Raw genomic sequence first — 22695 nt, 5'->3', positions numbered from 1 at the left:
AACTGCCAGAATGACAATCCCTGAAAGAACAATCTGATCAATTAACTTACAGAGCACATACTATAGGCTGTGATAGTAGGATAGCTCCCAACCCTAACAGAATACTGACTGAAAAACAGGTGTCAATTGTTCTTAGAAACTTTAAGGGAAGTCTTAACCTTCCCAAATGGAAAAAAATAACATGTTTGAACCACAGAGTTTCTGTGGCACTAAATGGTCATTAAATTAACTTTGTGGTGCACAAACCATAATAACTATCAAGATTACACAATGAAATCAAAGTAAATTGAAGATGAAACAGTATAAAATTATCTGCTTTATAAAACAGAAAGACAAAATAGTACAAGTGTTTACCTGGTAATCAGGCTTTGTGAAGTAATCCAAATTAGAAATGTGATCCAGAAAAACGTTGAATTCTTGAGGAAGATGTTTCAACATAAGTCTGTGTTCGTACCTTTCTTTAATGGAGCCCACTTGCTCCTAGGAGTGAGTAACACAACAAACATTGGCACATCTTCCTTCTCTGTTACAGCCATTAAATACACCACTAGCCAGAGAGACAGGTCACTACATTACACTGAATGGTAGTCAGAAAGGCCATTCTACACCTGATACCAAGACAGGAGATTCGATAGGTTTTGGCCTCAGTACACTTGCAAAATAATGTACAAATTTCAAATTCAATATGAAAAGCCATTTAGTTTTCTACTGTGCTTTTGTTGTCTGTGTTTGAATGCTGACTGATACGAAGAACTGTCACTAAACACTCCAACCCTTTCTAACAGTATGTTTTAAAGGCTTAAATGTGTTCTTGCATCATGTCAAGCTCAGTCACTTTTTAGTGTATATTCAGTCATGTAAGATGCACAAACCCAAACCGAAAAGGAGATGCTACCTATACACCACACTGTTATCTACCAATACACAAACCACATCAGAGAGTAACCTGGTTCCAATATGATTACAAAAGAAGCTGCAAGAAGCAATAACAGGGTGATTAGATATTTTTGCTTTGCATACTTCACCTATGACATGTGATTAAAGAACTACTGCATATTGCCCTATCCACTTTCGTTCACGATCAAAAAATTATTTGTGATTATTTCACAAATAATCAAAACAGGTTAGACATTTTAAGCATGTGATAGCTGAAATAAAGTACTCAAGTGGTAACAGGAATAATGAAGTAAGTGGCAAATATACATTTATTTCTGCCCTTCACAATAATTTCAATCTAGAAGTATAACCTCCTTTCTTCCTAGAACACTTAGTAAAATTTGATTGCTTTTTATACCATGACACTAGTCACAAGAACTAACACTAGAAAAAAATGGAAAATGTAATGTTAAAATTATTTAATTATTCTAAGAGGAATTTTTATCACAGCATTTCCCTGGAATCCAGAAGTAAACCTTCCTTTTGCTCTGGTTTCACCTTCAGCTTTACCTTATCTTTTATTTTTCTCCAAGGCAGCTGCCCAACCACAAATTCCACCAACATGTAGAAGAGAGACCAGAGGTCATCATGCCGACCCATTTCCTGTAAAAGGAAATATTATTTTAAAGCATATTACAAATACCTAAACAAATGGGAAGATAAGTTCTTTACTGCTCGTAACTTCAATTATTATATAAAATTTAATATAACCTATGCTGCAAAACAAGTTAATTAAATCCAGTGGCTATTTTAAGGAGAAACATACAAGTAAATTTCCACAGAAGACAGAGAGAAATACAATAAAAGTTGAAGTGTGTTAAAATAACAGGGCAAATCTCTGTTAATTCAGATTTCTTTAGAGTATGATGTTAAAACAATATACTGGGCATTATGTACCTCATAAAACTCAGTAGCTTCACTTTTGTAACTTATTAACTTGCAATACAATTGAACACCAAAGATAAGTATTAGAATCACTATTATTCATACAAGAACTTTTTTATCCTCAACTACTGTAAATTACATTATCCTTTCACAAAATGTATAGCTGCTAATTTCTACATAATAAAAGCACAGATAGGAATACAAAAAAGGAAATTAATAGTAGCTGTGTTACTGACTGCTTCCAGCTGCATGAGATGGTTTAGGTCCAGATTGTGATACTCACTCTGTTTCTATGCGCGTTGATTGATGCGTATCGTACCGTTCCTCGAAAACCAGCAACAGCTCGTGGCTGCCAGAGAACAAGAAAGAGACTCATTGTCAGAAATAAACCCTCTGACTACTGAACTTGGCATCTACAAAGTGAGTACAGAGCCACAACATATCTCGTTTGAGATTTTATTTTGGTTTACTGTGCTGCTACAAGTTCTCAGTGGAAATTCAAGTGGGCACTAACTGGTTGACCAATAAATAGCAAAGGTTGCATTAGACACCAATTTAAAATATTTATTTCTTTCACTTTCTGAAAACCAGCATTTCTTCCCTGACACTCTAGAGATCTTGTGATCTTAAGTCAATTGATGTTTTATAATCAGAGAATGTATTTTCCCCATCCTTTTTTTAATTCAAATAAACGTATTACAGAAGGAGTTATATAATTTATGACAGCCACAATTAGTAGATATTTAAATTTTTTCAATCAAACTGTGATATTATTGTTTTGCCTAAGATATCCAAATATCCGATCCATGCTACCCCCTTAATTAATCATTATATATAGACAAAACTGCCAGGACTATTAAATTGGCTTTCTTTTATGCAGTCTTATCTTCCCAATAAATAGTTCTTTTTGTTTCCTCTAACAATGAGCATAAGAAGCTTGAATTATTTACCTCACCTCTGACTTGTACTTAGAGAGGTAATGGTGATTCATCTGGTCTCCCAAGACTCATGGCAATTCTTAATTTTTTTTTTTTTAAATTTGCACAATACATTGAAAAGCCTGGTTTGATATACACACAAAGACAACCACAATACATAATTGATACCTTATTAAGATAAAACATTTCCACCTCTCTCTACCTATATATATATGTATATCTTTTTCTTATCCACCAACAAATGCTATACAGAGGTATCATTTAAATAAATCAAGGGCTGCCATTACCATCAATAAATCTAATTATTGAATCCAGCAGGATTACACAGCAACATCTTTTAAAAAGGATTCAACAGCCCATATAATCAATATCTGCTAGAGTAGTACAATGAGAGCTGAACCAGTGTTAGTTAAGGGAGAGAATATTTTATAGGATGTTCTTAACAAGAAGAGGAACTCAGATGATAGTCTACAGATCTTAGACTTTGCATGTCATCATACAATTTAAATGGTGCTCAGATCACATTTCATAATAATGTGAGACAGACTCAACTGTCTGTCTGCCTTATTTTTAATTCTACATCATATTCCACACTGAACATTACCCCTGAAACATTACACTGTAGTTGCAGAAATTTCACAGTACCATGCAATTAGAAAAAGAACAGCTCAAAATGCTTTGGAACTGCTAAATTTAGGCAGAAACATTTTTTTTTTAAAAAGCACCTAAATCTCCTTATTAGTTCTGCAGGTTGGTAAATCATCCAACTAAAGGTAATATAGCATCACTGCCAAGACAATGAAAATGCAGATAAATTTCAAAAAATATGCAGTTTAATTAATAGTATTTTCTCAGGAGGGCAGTGAGAGCTTAAGTTTAAAATAGTTGCAAATACAAATTCCATAAATCTCAAGAGCATATACTTTCAGAAGTGAAATCAAATGTTTGCTGTCTTTTGCCTCTGGCATGAATGTTAAAAAGGAAGGACTATATTCAGTTTTACTTAGTTAAATATTTCTGTTCTTCTGAGAATAATGGAAAATATGAAACCGAGGATGAAATGCCACTTTCATTTCTAGCATCACGACTTCAATTTCTACTTGATAACTAAGACAAAAATGCTTCAGTTGCTGGACAAATCAAGAAAAAAGACTAAGAAATTTCATATGATAACTAAATTATCCCACTCAGTTTACAAAAACTAAAAATCTGACCTATTCCACTTCTGTCCTGGGGAAGAAATGTCCATATGAGGAAATTCATTGTGTACCAATTCAAATGTTTTTGAATGTTAAAGTCACAGCCATCCTTATCTGCCCTAACATGATTTCAATTATCTGAGAATCACCTGGATGGGAAGGAAAAAAAAAAAAAGAATGAATACTGTTTCTATCTATGAGCTTATAATGAAGTAAATTCTGAATTCTTTATTCCAGCAAGGGCATCTAAAACCTTTCACTGTCTCTTGCCTTAAAGTATCATTTCTATAATCAGAAGTAAAAGCATATGTCACTCTGTTCTATTTCAAGATGCAATAAAATACCTTTAGTAATGCAGCTGGTCACTTTTCAATAGCAGTACTGCAATGCCACACAACAATAATAAAATAATTCTATCATGTCTTTCTTGACATGGGTGATGTTCTGTAGGTCAAATCAAGTTTGCCCAGTTCAGAACAGAACTTACAGACTTCTGAGCATTTGCATAACTTCTGAAACTGTTTCAGAAATTTTCATGCATCTCACAACATCTCACGTAGCCAAAGAAAAATACTAAATCCTTCAAATTTAAGTTAAAAAAATTTTTGAAGGTACATGCAGATGAATTAAGCTTATCCAGAGACTACAATGAATTTTTCTACTTATCAAGGTACTTTTTAAATGTAACATCAGTTTTCTTTGGAGATGTCACTGCCCTGGAAACACTTGGCAAGGTCTCAGATAATCTGCATGCAGGAAATTAGCAGTTCCTAGCAAAGTGAACTATTTCCACTAAGCACACAGCTTTCAGACTCCTGGGAGACAGTATGCTTACAAACCTAAGAATGTTGCTTTTTTGGAGTGGCTGTGGAGGAGGAAAATCACTCTCCTTAGCTCAGTTCAGTGTCTCTAGATAAATGCTCTGGGTTTATTGCTCAAGGCAATATTGGAAAGGTTACACAGAACAAAAAAGTTAATTTATTACCGCAGTCACAGAAACCAGAAAATCAACATGAACAAAAAAATCAACACTGGTTCTTTACATTATATCTGAGACACACCATGGTTCTCCCAATCAATCAGGCCATGACTGAGTATTCCCAAGTGTCTAGGTTTTGCACTGAGAAGTCAGCAGTGCTGTCTCTAGAGTAGGATTCAAAAGCCATAGGGGATGGGTAGAGAAGCAGCCAGTTACATTATCCCTATTTTCCTTTGCTAAAGGTAGAATTCTCCTTTTTTATATTTTCCCTCAAAAAAGCTAATTTCTTAGTTCAAATTCCATCAGAAATCTATTTCCTTGATTGGAGCTACAAACAGTTCCAATTCTTTGAAACCTTTCTTCATAGCTTCAACAATTCATATTCCAATCCTCCCCTTTTTGAACATACAGACTTTGCAGTCTAATGTAATGCCTAGCACATGTTAGCACCAGTTTAGAACAAGTGAAAATTTCAGGGATCACTTGAGTAAGGAAAGATCAAGCAGCTGAAATACAATTGCCATTACAATATATTATAGTTCTCAATTGATTTTCCCTGCATATAAGCTCTTCAAACCCAGACTTTCAGCTCTATCTTAAAACCCACATCAGACACTAATAATTGAGTACATGGACTTAGAACTTTTCATCAACCCATCTCCTGCTAGTTGTTGATATGACACATTACTTGGCCTCAGATATACCTAAACAAATGTTGTGATTTCCAAAAACTCACTGCAGCTGTCTGATCCTATGCTACCTAGTTCCAGCAGAAGCTGAGTATCAAGGTAAGTTAACAACTAACAATACAATTAAATTTCACTATTTTGAGTTCTAATAGATATGTGACAAATGAAAATTTATCGCCTACTGCATGTGCAATAAAGAGCAACACCATCTCTAAGACAGCAGTATTTGATACGCAAAACATCTCCTGAGCTACTCAGTTTTCAGTCTGGAGTACTCAGCCAAAATGATGCATGAGCTAAAGACTACAGTCACTCCACAGCTGATTTATGAGCAGACAAAAAATCTGGTGGGCTGAAGAGGGTAACAACCTACTAATGTCTGTCACAAACCTAAACTTCCTGCAGTGAAAAATCACACAGGATAAGTCTGCCACATGTACGTTTGCTTTGCTCCCTGGAATCTTTCCTCTTTCTCTTATTGCAGGAACTGAAGCAGAGATTACTGTAAGAAGAATACTATCTATATAAACCAGCTATGCACTGGCAAATAATTTCCCCACAGAGCAGAATATTGTTTTATTTATCTCTGTAAGTAAAATTTTTACAGTTGTTCTGCACTTAGCTGATTGGAGAATGGAGACCTTAATTTTTTTATGTTTTGTAGTTATTTTTTATGTTTTGTACATATCTAGTTTATTATTTATAATGATAATATCATATATTAAAGAGTTGCACAATCCAGAAGTAGACTGTTTGAGTAGTAGGCTTATTTCAGCTATGGATGGAAAGCAAAAAGTCTCAAGGAAGCTAATGTACATACATGTACCTTCTTTCCAATTCTCTTCCCTATCCCACAGGGGCAGGAAGGGAGTGGGGGAAATGAGCAAGAAGCTTTGTGGTACTTGGTAGCCAGCTGAGATTAAACCATAAAAATAAAATAACACATTTTCTTCCTTTTAAATGATTCAAAGTATTTTTTCATAACTCAGCAGAGAATTTAGCCCATAACTCAGAAAGAACTGGAAACCAGAGTTTCTGGTTTGATTTTCATTTGCTTTTATTTTCACCAGAAAACAAATTTTACTGGACCAAACCATCTGTCTTTCCACCACAATAGCTTTTAATTTCAAACAAATAGGATAGCTCTCAAAGACTTTCAGTTCCTGCAAATTTAATGAAAATTGGTGATTAAAGACAGAACCCAAATTAGTAAACTGACACAGAGACAGACAGTTAAAATTCAATTAAAATGGCTCACATCTATCTTAAGAGTCACCAACCAGCTGGTCAACCAGCATTAGTTTTAGATGGCATGTAAATACAAGCCCAGTCCCAAAGGTGCAACTAGGTAGTAATCAGAAAGGTAAGCTCTAGCATGAAGCTGAAAATACTAAGAAATTTGGAGGGCAAAAGGGAAGCTGTGCACAAAAGAATAGAAAAACTGTAAGTTTCATCATTCATAGAATAATTTCTTTCAAAACTAAGATCAAATATCACTAGAAAAATTATTTATTTTCTTTGGGTTTTTTTAAGGCTGTTACAGCCCATTCCCTTGAGCATCTATTAGCTATACAGAAAATAAAGGAACTGCTGCATCAGAACATAGAACAGCTATAAGCATCTTTCAGAATGTCAAATTTAAATTTCTATAGTTAAATTGTTTAATGATTGTTTGGATATGATACCAGTGTTCTGCGCACAACAGAAAAGGAGGAAAAAAATAAACAATATACCCTAACAAAGTATTCTCTCATCATAATTTTTCATATCTCAGCTATTAATCAAACTGTTTGTTCAGGCAGGATATCATGTATTTAGTTTTATTTTTCACCCCAAAACCCCAAACTACAGGTCATAAAGAATCTTCCTCTCAAATATAACCACACTTGTTTTCCTTAAGTTTTTTGTTTAACTATTTAATTCCAAGATTATTCCACTGAGGTGTTACAAAACAATGTCACATGACATGAAATTTGTTTATCCATTCGGCTTTTGTCACCAAGTCGATTGATAATGCTCTTTTTTTCATCTTTTGCATTAATTCACCACCTGCATTTTTCACCTTGTATTACCACACACAAGACACCAGCTGTCTGTCTCGGTAACACTGATTTACTTCATTACTTTGTCAGTAATACAACCAAACTTGCAAGGATCACGTTCAGTGGATGCTGAAAATGCTACTTATATATACTACTATATATACACTGTATATACATATATAGCTACTATATATACGCTTGTGCCCTTACTAATCTCCTTCTATGTCCTTGAATGAGGTTTTAGCACACAATAATTAATGTTACACTGGCAGGTGTAACACTGCTGTATCATTATAGCTGTACGGGCCTGTCACTGGTAGGTGTTATTACAGCTATGCATTACTTTAAAAACCTTTCAAACCAAACAGTCTAACAATTACTTTAATCTCTGTCATAATTCTTTCAACTCATGCATACCACTTATAAATCAACATTAATCAAATAACTGCAAAGATGTACACATTAAAATTATTAATTTTTTTTGTTTATGATTTCTTGCTCATTCTATGCCTTTCTGCTGATTTATAGAGAGTTCAGGACAAATGTAATATGTATTTTTAATGCTTTACAATCCCAGCTGTTGCATCTTCACATGAAGTGCTGAAGAGAAGAAGAAAAGGCTATTAAGAAAGCTGCTCTCAAAATACATCGTTAAGATACCTGTCCTATGTCTGCAGAAAGTTGGTAACAATGAAAAATTGGACATAGTTTTGCTTTGTTAGGAAGAAATTCTTTTCTCAGAGGGTGGTGAAGCACTGGAACTGGTCGTCCAGAGAGGCTGCAGATGCCCCATCACTGGAAGTGTTCAAGGCCAGGTTGGGTACGCCTTGAGTAACCTGGTCTAGGCAAGGGAGTGGGAACCAGGTGACCCTTAAGGTCCCTTTCAACCCAAACCATTGCACAATTCTATGTGTTCACAGCTTCTTCTCCTTACTTTATGCCTTTGCTAAATAAACAGTGAAGAAACTAATTAAAAAAATTATTTTGGGATTGCCCAGTTACAGACATTTGATCCTGGGAACTTCTAATGTCAAATTTCAGCACACACAGGTCTTTGTTTTGTAAGCATTGGTGCAGAGGTGTGCAATACATCGCACATAGCTTCCATGCAGTTGAGGAGGAAAAGAAACTTTTTGTCACTATCTTGTTCCAAACAATTATGTTGCAAGCTAATGGTGTATTCACTTTAAGAGACAACTTATAAAAAGTCCCCTTTGAAGTATGTCAATGTGTAAAAGCCTCAGTGAACTATTATACAGAAACTTATTAACACATGTTTTCCAAAAAGCTCTGAGGAAAATGAAAAATATTTCAAGAGGAAAAATAAATACTCTGTTCCTTGTTTAGGTGTACACATGTAATCCTCAGCTAATCACATCCCTCTGTAATGTACTGTTCAGCACTGAGAGAGGCCATTACTGAGAAGAGATAACATAAGGTAAATGCCAGCTACAAAATGCTTCTCAACAGGATGAAAGAGCAACTGAACAGTGCATTTAACAAAATGACATGCACCATTACCCTGCAGCACAGCGCTTTCAACAGTTTTGGTCAGGTATGGAAGAGAGGCTTGTTTAGAACAGTGGGCATATTTGAGCTAATTATTTTTTATAGTCATGATACAGTGCCCAAAGATATCAAACAGCCCCCTGGAACTCTCCTGTACTATTTAATTATTTTCCATGAAATCTGCTGCCATTTAATACTGTACTCATAAACATATCCTAGTTGTCCTTGGACTTTGCTTTAACCTGTGTCACTCAAAACAAAGGTGTGTCAAGAAACTGCTAAAGAAAGTCTACATCTATTACAACATCTTAGTGTTCTTTAACTAACACCAAAACCAGATCAGTTTCACAATTTTCTTCAGACTGAGGTGCTGCCAATCATTTAAATTTAATGGGTGGTCTCATTTTATGCCAAATTTTATTAGGAATGCCATATTCTTGAACAACTTCCAGTATACAGATTTTTATTTATAATAAATTCACACAGTCAAGGGATTATTCAGTAGTTACAAATATAAATTCTAGATCATGAAGAGCACTGGGGCAAACAAAAAAACCTGCACCAGTTTTAGTCAACGCTATCTGTGGACCACTTCTAAGTCTTATTACCTAAAGTTGTATCAATGTTTGCTATAACAGCATTTACTTAAAAAGGAGATTGAGAACTTTAAGCTGTCCATGGGTCCAAACCGTTTTCAAAGAAGACAAAAGACTTGCAGTGACCATTTTGTTTACAATAGTCTAGCTTCACCATTGGCTCCTTTAGTTCTCAAAACTATCCCACTCCTTTTCCCTCATCATAAAAAGCATTTAATGGATATAGCTTCCACTATTTCAGCATCATAAAAACAATGTTCTCTTCCAAATACAGAAATGAACAATCTGCAATTCTTCTGCCAAGATGAGAGGAGGTAGGGCAGAACAACATGGAAGTATTCTCTAGACTTCCTCAGCAATCAAGATAATCCAGAATCTTACTAGAAGAAGCATCCATGCAATTGAAATGCATAACCATTCCCAAATTTTCACAAGTAAAAAACCAAATGAAAATTCCAGTATATAAGAAATTTATACCTTCTGTCCCTGTATGTAATTGAAGTACAGTAGACTTCCAAAGCTTTCAAAATGGATATAACACACTGCTTTTTTATCTACCAATACATTTTTTGTGAAGTATTCTGTGGAGGATTGTTTGGCGTTGCTTATTTGTTTATTGGGGGTGTGTTCCATCGTTTTACTGCTTCTTTCTTTTCGTTTTGTGTTTGTTTTGGTTTTTTTTAAAGTAATCGACTTCTTATACTACATTTCTAGGACACCATCTGTACGTTAAAGTGAAACTTGAAGATAAAACCCCATTTGCTCGAAAATCCTCAGAACCTGAGGGCACTGATGAAAGGCAAGCAGCATTTAGCTGATTTGTACAGAAACACCTGATATGGAATAACGTGCATTGTTTGATGTGAACAGCTTTGTAACTGCTTCCCTAGACAATAAAAAAATCTAGACATTTGCATTCACAACTGCTCTCACAGCATTTTTAAGGGTCAGACTGTACAGCAGCTGGTGCATCTCCTGCTTTAGCAGAAGTCAAAGACAATTTTTGTCACTGACAGGTCACCAGTAAAGAGCATGTGTAGTGCCTCAGAAAATTTTGGTGGATACTCTGTTGCCTTTGGATTTGAATATTTCTGTTAATGTTCAGAGTAAGTAAGTACAGTAAAATACTTTAAATCTACTTAATGTTAAAAATAAAGCAATTTTGATTTTTTTACTTGTTTTCAAATAAATATTTGAAAACAAGTAAAATTTAGACACTTGAAATTAAGGTCATGCTGTATATATGACAATGACATCTCTGATGAAGCTCTTCATTTTATTCAAGTAACCACTGAAGAATGACCTAAAATGTAGTCACAGGGAAGAGCAGGAGATAGGTGGGGAGATGGGGGATACAGTCATAGGGTAGCTCTCCCCTTGACCTAAAAAGTCTTATTTATCAAAAATACAACAACTTCACAAAAAAACTATTCTCCTCTGATTACATTTCAACCCACTAGTCACGATAGTCTCAATAAAGGAATCCCACATTCCAAACTAAATACCAAATTGGGCAAAAGGGAAATTTCTCCTTCAAATCTCTTTGCTGAGTCCAAATCATCAGATTCAGGGGATTGGCTGTTAATCTGAACAATTCTTTAGGCTGCCAGTCAGTAAGACCTGTATACCAAGTAGAAAACCACTGGTGTTTTAAATGAAAAGGTTTCATCTAAATGCCACCTTCTTATGGATAGGGTTTTAATTCTGTTACTCCCTACCTTTTTCACCTCAGCTTGCATATATATGTTGTACTATCTTCTTTGTAAAAAAAATGAAATTCACCTATTTATAATTTGCAATCTACATAAATAAAAGACCACAAAACTCAGAAGTTTGATAATATATGATGGCTGAAATGACAGATTTTTAAAGAACTATGACCTAAAATTCTTTTTTAAAGGTTAATTTTTTTAACAGCAAAGACTAATGGCTTAGTCTTTTATTTTATTTTGCTTTCTTTGTATTAAATTGAGTAGTACCTCAGAAAACAGTTGTGGTTAAGGTTCCCTTTAAAACAGGAGTGATGACAACTGCCTAAGAGCTGGCTGCAGTACTGATCATGTTAAGAATGCAAATGTCCTTCGCATTTTGTCCCTCAAGGTTTTCTATTTCTGTACCACAGCTGACACCCTCACTTTCCATTTTCGGCATGTAAACAGAGACATGGAAATTGATGGCTGTATGAAGTTAGGTTGACATGCAAAAAGAATCATTTATTCTTTGCCTCCATTAAAAAAACAAATATATGCTAGTATTTACTTCAGCTATCTCTAAGACAATAGCAATCAATAACAAAAATGTTAGGTACTACACCCTCAAAAAGCAATAAACAGTAGACTATGAATCTCATAAATATACTAAATTTGCATCCTGCTAAATGTATTTGCTTGATGATTAGAGTATCCCTACAATTAAATTCTAATTACCCTGCTTTGCAGTAATCAATTCTTATCTACATCATTAATTCATTTATTGGCTTCCTCTCTCCAACAATTTATTTGCTTGCCTGTGCTTCATCCTTCCTTCTTTTAACAGCCTACATCATTCCCAGCAGTTTTTGTTCCTCCCACACTCAGTTTTCTCTCTTCTGATCCTTTCTGTTCCCAGAGAAGGTTCCTCCTACCAATTAGTAGTTCCTTATCAAACTCCATTTTATCATTTAATTCTACATGTACCCCAAATACCTGCATCCTAGTATTGTCCCCACCATATAGAATTTAGTATCAGAAGCTGTTACCTTTCATTCGTCTTTCACAAACATAGAAAATGCAATAAATGTTTGTTTCTGATTTTTAAGTTTTAGCCAGGTAATAGCATCAGATCATACTACTTAATAAACTGCAACTCTTCACTACTCTCTTCAATGTGTTTATTCACTTTACAGATATCTTATTACTGAATACAACAGACATATCCCTCTCTCCTAGAAGTCAGTTCCTCACAAGCATAGTCATTCAGACAGCTGGAAGACAGGGCAGCTTTGGTAAAATGAATCTGTCAAAATCAGCAGTTAAAAATGTTTTATTTTACAATAGTAATTCTGAGAGAGAACTATCTGTAGCATGAAAAAGTGTGCAAAGCCTTGTTTTTGGTTTATGCTTTACGTTTTTCTTTCAGTTTTGAAGATTCACATAGACCACTATAGTAAAATGATACTACAAGAAGAAAACTGCAACTATGACAAATTAATTTTAAGGCTAATATCTGGAACAAGTGGGAAGCTGTCTCTGCTAACTGAATAACCCAAAATAATGTAAAATCCCTGGATTCTTCAGATGAGCAATAAAGGCATTTGCTTTTGACAGTATGCTCAGACACTGGGGCAGACTAATAAAGCTTGAACACATTTTCATTATGTAAAATTGTCCCTCAAAATACTCCTTCCTGTAATTTCCTGAAATGACCTTTTACCTGTCTTTATTAAGAGGGACAATATTTTCCTGTAAGGAAAAAATTAAATTTGAAATTACAGTCCCAATAATGATGTGTCCTATCACTGTTTTAGTTATTCAGACTTTCTCTTTCAGATTATATGTATTCAGTTTAGTGTCTGACTTTACATTTTCTCCTGAGGTTTTTTTGTTGTTGGGTTTTGGGGTTTTTTTAAAAATATAATGATATGCAGTATAAAACAGCAAGTGAAATTCAGTTCTGGTATATTTTTCTGCTATTTAATGAAGACCTATTTATCATTTGATTTTCCAAACCAAATGACAGATTATCCCAAAGTATCTTAGATGTACACCTCTGTCTCAAGCCAAAAACCAGAAACCTGACTCATTCCCTACTAACAATCTTTAAACATAATTAATAAATCATATAGCATTTCTGACTGGGGATGGTGTTTGTCAAGCTTACAACAGTTACCAGTTCGATGCAACTCCAACACTTCTCCAGAAGAAAAGACAGCATACTACCACACTCAAGAATTTGGGTTTCAACTGTGAAAAAAATCTTACTGGTCTGACATCCCCACATGAGTTGGTAAATTGCCGTGCTAAGCCGAAATCCAGCATAAAACACTTCCTACAGGTGCTTGGAAAACGTCCCATCGCGAAGTTTGACTAGGAAGAAAAAGAAATACAGACAGATAAGAGATGAATACACACAGGTTTCAATATGTTCACATATTAATGCAATAACACAACCAGAAAATTAATATTCTGTTTGTCTATCCTTCCATGTTTTAACTTCTACTGAACTCCCAATAAATTTGAAGAAAATGCTGTTAAGAGAAACAGGCATCCAACTTAGCATATCTGAACAGCGGCCTAAATTGTCCAAAGAGCTTGTCATCTTACTTTATCATGTCGAATATATTAATTTTTAGCAAGAATTTTCCAATCATGTCACCTACTCACAGAATTTCAGTGTTGCCTAATTGGTCTCAAGGAAAACAAACCATCAAGGATTTCAAGATCGGAGTTCAGCACAAAGCAGAGTTAGCTCCAGCTAATTTTTTCTCACCAATTTCACTTGACATCCACTGCCTCTATGTTCTTTTCATATTAAATGAAGGCTTAAATGGGGATGGGTCAGGGGGAATACAAGTTTTATAAAAAGTTGCCAGGAAGAAGTGATGGAAATGAAATTTTCCTAATGTACAGAAACTTGTTGGAAGTTTTATGTAAGCATCATTCAGCTGACAGGAAAGTTAGCAATATATGTCAGATATAACAAACTGTCACTGTCATATTTTCTGGAAAAATCTCTTTGCCCGGGATTTTGCTCCTGGGAAGCTGAGAAGCCTCAGAGAAAAATGAAAACAATAATTATTTGATTTGCTTCTCCTGTGTTTTGCTGCTTTGGAATGCGTTTGGACATTGTTTACCAACAGGCAATTGTTCCATTGGTTTCATGTGAATTGTTTTGACTTAATAGCCAATCATGGCCAAGCTGTGTCGGGGCTCTGGAAGGAGTCATGAGTTTTCATTATTATTTTGTTAGCCTTCTGTAAGTATCCTATCCTTTAGTATAGTTTAGTTTAGTATTCTTTAATATAATATAGTATCTTAAAATAATAAATTAGCCTTCTAAGAACATGGAGTCAGATTCATCATTCCTTCCTCCCTTTGTCTGGGAACCCCTCAAATACAATAACAAACTATATTTGCATCTATTGAAAACACAAAAATTTGCTCATTTTTCCTCATTTACAAATTCTGGCACTTCAGAATTGTAATTATATTTGTCATACAGAGCAATATCAAAAATAGGTGACTGAATTTCAGGAAAAAATTAAAGAAAAATAGAAAATAGTAAGAACAAAAGCATGATACTACCAGGAAGGCAGTCTCCTCATGCTAACCTATTAACAATAGATCTAATAAGAATTTCACCATAAAAAATAGTTTCCTCATACAGTCTGTCTTTCACGTTCTTGTTTGTTGAAAATATATTAAATACATAAAAACTGCTATTGAAGGACTTATAAATACACTCTGCAGTTAGTATCTATTCTTTTGGATTTATTATATGACAATATTAATTGCCATTAGTCAAGCACATTATGTTACATCTCATGGCAAATACTCTTGGTTACATAATGCTAAAGATAAGGGTTGGAAGTTTTAACTACAGCAAATTGCAAGGAGGCCTAAACTGGAGACAAAGACTGAAAAATACCAAAGTTACTCTTGTTGCAATCCAACATTAATTAATAGCAAAAATCTGCCCTATCTGATGATTAAACATTCAATTTTCCATCCTTTTTCATTTTTGCATTTTAGCAGCGAGTATAGAAGCTATTCTTACTTATGCAGCCGTCTAATGACCACATCTTACTTGCCTGTTTTGATTTAATGGGCAGACTTACTGGTTTTATGTCCCTGTGCAGGAATCCCACAGAATGAATACTTTCAATAGATTCCAAGATCTGCTTCCCAAGCCGCAGAGTGGTACTAATGGTGAACGTCCCTCGAGACTGGCTACGACGCAGGTCTGCCAAGTTCCGACCCTGATAAAATTAAAAGGGCATTTTCATAGAAAAATACTAATACCAAGATTCACAGATGCTGTAAAGTCTTCCTACTTCTTCTTTAGTGGTTTATGATTAACCATGAAATACTCCCAATACTTATTTTCACGCTCACAGGTAACACATCACACCTAAATGTAATGACTGTATGTCCACAAGTATCTCCAACACTAAGTTCAGAATTTGCTTTTGAAAATGCAAACTTAGTACCTGTCTATTCCTAAAAACATGGAACAAACTAATCTCTATCAGAAGACCAGTACAAACACAATTACTTAAAGTTGTATTTTTGTCACACCCAAAAAAGGCCCCGAGAAAATGCTCATGAAGACTTCTTCACACTCACTTTTTTAAGGAAAAGTACATAATTTAAAAGCACATTATATCAAACAGATGAAAAATATATCATGTAGAAAATGCAACCCCATGACATCATAGAACTGTTCTTCTACAATAACAGATGAACAGCAGTAGGCACTAGAACACACTTTGTTCACTATTCATATTCACCAGGATGACAAAGGACATTAACCCCATAACTCTAAGTACTAAGCACCTATTTTATCCCTTTTTAATGAACAAGTCCTTTAGTAAAATGAAGTGTTTTCTTTTACTTGCATAGGATAATTTTTCATTTTCATTAAAAAAGCCAACAAAATACAGAGGCTCATATAACACATTTTAGACTATCTTCAAGTGAAGACTAAAAGGGAAGGTAAAATATCTCAGAAGACATCACAGTTTACTCTTCCAACAGTCTGGTCTTTCTCAGGATGCAAGCTTTCTCCCTTTTGAGAGAATTATGGAAAGGATATAAAAGGAAAAAGATACAAGGATATGCTCAATTTACATTCACTTACTACAATGCATTTGTGATCTTTGGGGTTTCTTTTGTTTGCTTGTTTAGTATCCTCTAAAATTTCACTTCTATATTCATATACACTTGGGTAATAAACCTAAAGACACAAGCAAACATTGAACACTTTGATACACTAACCTGCAACTGCATGACCACATAGTTAAATCTGTCATTCCGTCCACATCCTATGAATCTACAGACATGATCTTTTCCTAAGAGAAAAAAAAAGCAAATTAGCAAATAACAATGAAATTTTGTGGTTTATTCCTGTAAATAGCTAGCAAATTACTGGAAAATATGTAAAATAATAAATTAAGCCCCACACAGTTCAACAGCAATAAAACCAAAGTTAGTTCTACCTGCAATTAAAGAGAAGCTTTCTCCCATAACCACAGCTCTCACTCTTCCACAAGAAAACATGCATGACACCATGCCTAAATGTCCACAAATTGGAGACATTTTGGACTGGAAAAGGTTATTTTCTTACAAATCTAATGGTTTGTAATAGACAATATTCCTAGCCAATATTCCTCTTTTCTGTAAGCTGCAGATGCCATGATGAAAGAAAACAGTAGTACTACCTGTGAGTTATGTTTTGTATTAAAAAATTGTTGAAAATGTAATTCAACTAATCTAATTTATTAATATCTTTCTCTAGAACACAATCATTGCTGTTTAGCTACAAAAGATAAATTCAGCTCAGGTATACTGAAAAAGGGGGAAAAAAAAAATCAGAGTTTTGTTTAAGCCGATTTTCTTTAAAGCCTCTTCCTGTCCTAGGAGCAAACTGCAGAGAAGACAGGTCAAAAATAATCTCCTTGCTATCCTGCAGTTGTAAATCAAAGCAGAAGATTCCCCAGGTAAATACAGAGAAAAAGGCAAGCCAAAGGCTGCAGCTGGAAACAGAATGAGAATGCAAGCCTCTTGTCATTTTGGTACCAGTGTTCATTGACTTGGAGAAAAGCTGTGACCCCTTATGATCCCAGTCTGCCCCATTCTTTGACAGAACAGGGAACTGTGGGATTAAAGTTCCTCAGGCCATTTACCTTCCTTTCTCACATCAATGGAAGCTACAGCCAACAGAAAGCTGATGATCTCAAGTGGTTGCTAAAGATGTGTAAAATTTGTCACCTATTATTTCTATCATTAATATCTTTACCCTTAGGATTACAAGAATGCCATAACCAGGGAATCCCCATCCCACTCATTACTGTTTTCAAAACACCCTAATGTCTAGCTACAGATCTGAGGGGACTTTTTGCTACTGCTGCACTGTAGCTCCATCAAAACCCTAAAACTTGACCCTACAGCTTCTAAATGGTTTTAATTCAATTTCAAACTTGACAGAAAAGTGGTTGCTGTTTCTTGCTTCCTCAGGAAGCTGCCTGCCACATCCAATTAAAACAGGTTGGTAGGCTCTCAAACAATGAAAATTTGACAAGATCCATCAAAATAATTTATTTTAAAAGATATCTCTACATTTCTGAAAATATGTAAGTGCTAAACTTTAAGCATCACCATTTTTTCTCCACTTTTTCCTTCCACCCATTTGTTCAAGACCGGCAATATTACAGACAGTATAATTTTATGAAGAAAAAGGATTAGTAGCAAATTTATCAAGATGAAATTTTGTATATTCATTCCTGTAGTTTCCATTAATGAAGTCTCATCTTAAATAGTTATGATTAATTTTACAGCCACTTGTGGGTATTGTGAAGGAACATCTCCAGAGAAAGGTATATTAGTCAGATTTTATCTGACTAATTCAGTAAATGTCTAAAACTCAGTTTAGTCAGAGAAATCCCACTTTGACAGGAGCACCAACTCAGTTTGTGTGGTAAATTTCCTAGAAATTTTTACATAAAATTGAGGAAAGAGGAAGGACAGAAGTAGAACATAAATATCTTATTCAAATAGAATGATCCTCCACCACTCCAGTGGGGCTGTGCACACCTACTACAGCCTTTTCCTCAGCAGGAAAACAGTATTTTCTTACACCTGTGACCTACACTGCTGAGCTGCAGAGTGAGAAGATGATGTTAATAGGCTGCAGGGAACAACTCTGCCCTTGAAAAATCTCCTAGGGAGGGTGCTAAGCCTGTGTGCCATTCCTCAGGCTGCTGCAGTGTAGCACTACAGCAGCTTTACAGCCTACACCAGACACAGCCCATAACTAAATTACACTCCAGAGCTGTAAATGAGTGAGGGAGAAGTCTGTAAGGTTGTGTGAGACAGAAACCAACTGAGTGAGTCTCACTCTCACTGAGTGAGATGTGATAAATCTGTCTTCTCCCATCTGACTGTGGGAACAGATGGCCTAAAAACATGGTTAAACAAAACAACCATCTGTTGCAGCAGATTTCTTTAAAAAAAAAAAAAAGGCAAAAATAAAAAACTTAAATAGTTAAACAATATTCTGCAACAATAATTAGGAGACAGCAGGGAGAAGAAAAATTAAGATGTAATTGATGACTAAGCTGCAATAAATGGCCGTATCAGTGAGCCTAGTCCTCCTTCACAACTGAGAGAGAAGTCATACAATTGCTCACATATTCCAGCAGGTTTTGCTAGCTCAGAGTCTTAAAAAAAACTTATTTGAAGTTTTTCATTAGTCACTGTACCATATACAAAGATACTGCTTTTATATACTTCATTATACCACATAGTTATTACTCATTTTACCCCTGCAATAATGACCACACTGTTCTAATTTCAAAAGTATCTGAAAATGAAGAATGGTAACAAATAGTGCATCCCTACTTCTGCAAACATCTATTCTTATATCAGTTTCACAGTTTCTGTGAAGTAAGACTCTAGTACAGATACATTCAAAAGCATGTTTATAACTATAGTAGTCCTAGGGATATTTATAAAAATGTCCCTTGGACTACTATACACTAGAAGAACACACCTGTTGATTTATTCTCTTCTAAAAGCCTGTTTCTTTATAATATTCCACAAACTGTGCAATATTTTTTAAAACTCAGATCCACACATGAAGAAAATCTTCACCAACACTGCAAGTTCATTGTCTCTTATTACAGAGGAAATTTTCCAAAATTTGAAATAAAAAGGATTTTCATGACAATTCTATTCCTTCCTCTCTACAACCAATGTAACCAGAACACTTTGCAAGAAGAGAACCTAAACCCATAGAGAAGAGAAGAGTAATTATATATATACTCATACATACACACACCAAAAAGGGGTAGAAGAACAAGATAAAAGTTGGTCTTAGAGGACGTATGATAATGTAAAGTTGTTACAAAAACATCCTAAAAGAACTGTTTACAATTTCACCTGGTCAGAATCTTCATGAAAAGAAAAAAAAATGTCAAAAATAAGACTAATTTCTACATTATAAGAAAAGCATTTAGGAATAATAAAAAATCTTTAAGAAGTAATTATAAAGTTGTTTTCTATTCCCCATTCTCATCCACTTTTCTTCATTTTCCCTATGCTTCAAATTTTTAGCCCTTCCATAATGAAGCTTGTGACTGTAAAGAAATTAATGCAAATGGCTCCTAGGAGAAAAAATTTCCTATAAAACATAAAATGGTCCCTAACCTTATTTAATAAAAAACCTTCCAAGTATGGATAAAAAAAAGCTGCATGTAAAACTAAAGTATTGTATCTACGCAAATTATAAATCACAATATATGCAAAAGGTTCATTGACCCATCCCTTCACTAAGTTTTCCTTACTGATCACTGACAATATTCCTTGTCTAAAACCAGAGCAGTAACAGTGTTAGGTGTAAACTTCCCCAACAATGACTGGAGGTCACCTCTAGTGTTACTATCACCACCAACTTCTTTTTTTTTTTGTGGTGCAAGAGAGCAACAAGTAATAAAAGGTAAGGAATAATATCTTTAGATTGTTTTCTCATAAGAAAGATTGGAAAAAGTGTTATTTTTAACGATCTCATATAAAATCTGATTTTAAGTTATACAAAATCTTCCACTTATTATTTGCTCAGAGAAATAATACTGAGAAAATAAATAACATAAATATTTATTTGGATTACATATTTTGTGGATTATTTGTCTCAGTGGATCTGTTGTTCATGTGTTTCATTGTTCTGTTCTTTTCATCTAGATGTTTCCCATTATTGAATACAACCAAAGACTCTTCTGTAGGAAGACTTGGACTGTTTGGAATTATAGTTTCCTAATTATTCCTCGGAGAGCATAACTTCTGTAAGGCCCTATGGCAATTTTTCACACATAAATATTTTATTATTTCATCAACTTTTTTCCGCATGTATTTCAAAAGATAAAAAAGTTTTGACTAACAAAAAAATCTGTTTTCTAATACCCTAACTGAAATTCCACCATACTGTAATCAACAGTGCAAAGTTAAAATGCACTCCAGTTACACAGTCCTATATAAGGTTATGATTTCATAAATCCATTGGCATTGTAGTGCTACCAAATTGCAGTGTTTTCTTTCAGCTCTACTAATTTCCTTATCATCTAGTTCTTTCATCTATTCCATTTTAAGGACTCTGGGTTTTGTAAAATAGAATCAAGCTCATGTGTACAGAAAAAGACCCACAAACTCTTGGAAAAAATTAATTCTGAGCATTTAAAAACCCCAGGAGTTACAGAATATTTTGTTCTTCAAAACTCATTGTCTTCAGGATAATTTCTTTCAAGAATCCTGACAAATGTTTTCCAAACTTTCAAGTGGCAATATTGAAATTTCCTATTCATCTCTGGACTAGAAACTTTAAAATTCTAAGAAAATCTCCCTGCTCAGCTATATAATAGTAGATGTTTTAGTGAAATCCTTGAAACAGACAAAAGCATAGGAACAGTTTGTTACCATCATAACATGTGACATGCTTGCCCTCTTAAATCTATAGAGGCTGTCAATTCCTGCTGCAGCGTGACCTTTACAGCACATTAGGCAGCACCATATGTCATGCAGACTTTGTTTTATACAAAGTAAGACTTTGGAAAAACTGGGCTGCTGACAGGAATGCATGTATTATTCAAAATCTTCCAGAATAAAAATAATAATTTTTAAAGAAAAAGTAATTGTTTAAACTATCTTTCTGTAATCTTGTGTTGCAAAAACCAATGAAGAGAAGTCACTGCATATTTCTCTGTATTGATAACTTCATTAAGTATCTAAAGGTACAGAAAGTGTGACTATCCAAACTCTGATTCAAGTAATTGAACTCTGGAAGTATTTCAGGATTTTATGTGCCAGTAGTTTTCTCATACAAGTTACAGTATTTTAAAGCCGGGGCTTTTGCTCATGGGGATTTTTTAAGTATGTTTCCTATTTCAATATTAGAAATGTCAGCAATACCTGCAAAGCAAAGCAAACAAATATTCTTAACGCATATGCTATGTGAAGGACCCTCAAATATTCAATGCTACAGAGTACAGGAAAAAAAAATCTTAGAAGAAAAAATAAAAACAAGAATAACAAAGTCTAGAGCAAAAAACAAAGAGAAGATATGGATTCAGAACAAACTAAATCTGAACCAAGATTTTTGCAGCAATTGAATTTTTGTTCGTTTTATTTTCATCTCATCCCATTTCAAACAAAAGCTTCACTGTAGCAAAACTTTCAGCATCTGAAAGAGCTTCTATTCCACTTTTAATAATCATTTACCAAGAACCTGCAGAATATAGGAAATATTTACTAAAAATATTATTATAATCACAATTATTTTTTAAAGAAGATACACTGACATTCTACTTCTCACATATCCAAGGTATAGCCCTACCTTGCAGCTTCTTCAACACAGCTACTTCCATTTTCAGCACTTGCTTTGGCTGCTGAGCTGATTCGACCTTCAGTGCAACATTTTCCCGAGTAAGCAAGTCCAGTGCATCGTAAATTTCTCCAAATCCTCCACCTCCTATTTTCCTCAACTATATTGGGGAAAAAGAAAGAACAAAAACATATTTTAAAGAGGGGAGAGGAAAGAAAAAAAACCAGCAATACGTCTTTGTTCTGCCTGTCATACTGCAAACCCTGTTTTATTACAAATAGATTTAAAAATAATAATTACATCCTTCAGTACATAAAAGAGCTACTGAATAATTGACCAAGGTATGGCTAACCAC

At 34.5% G+C, this 22695-nt stretch overlaps 1 protein-coding gene across 3 annotated transcripts in view; it reads right to left on the bottom strand.

Annotated features, from left to right (window-relative positions):
• TTBK2 (tau tubulin kinase 2) overlaps positions 1-22695 on the bottom strand; it is an 81937-nt gene that overhangs the window by 32938 nt on the left and 26304 nt on the right. For all 3 annotated transcript variants that reach the window (XM_064713863.1, XM_064713862.1, XM_064713864.1), the window contains 7 exons: positions 22353-22500; positions 16748-16821; positions 15589-15729; positions 13733-13837; positions 2105-2170; positions 1447-1539; positions 355-480 (listed from right to left, as the gene is read on the bottom strand). In XM_064713863.1, the coding sequence (XP_064569933.1) occupies positions 355-480; positions 1447-1539; positions 2105-2170; positions 13733-13837; positions 15589-15729; positions 16748-16821; positions 22353-22500 (753 nt within the window). The remainder of the gene's footprint in view (positions 1-354; positions 481-1446; positions 1540-2104; positions 2171-13732; positions 13838-15588; positions 15730-16747; positions 16822-22352; positions 22501-22695) is intronic.

Source organism: Zonotrichia leucophrys, chromosome 5, assembly GCF_028769735.1.
Source record: "Zonotrichia leucophrys gambelii isolate GWCS_2022_RI chromosome 5, RI_Zleu_2.0, whole genome shotgun sequence".
In the NCBI taxonomy this organism is placed as follows: Eukaryota; Metazoa; Chordata; class Aves; order Passeriformes; family Passerellidae; genus Zonotrichia; species Zonotrichia leucophrys.
Note: the sequence above shows the minus strand (reverse complement) of the source record. Positions and strands in the feature narration are given on the sequence as shown.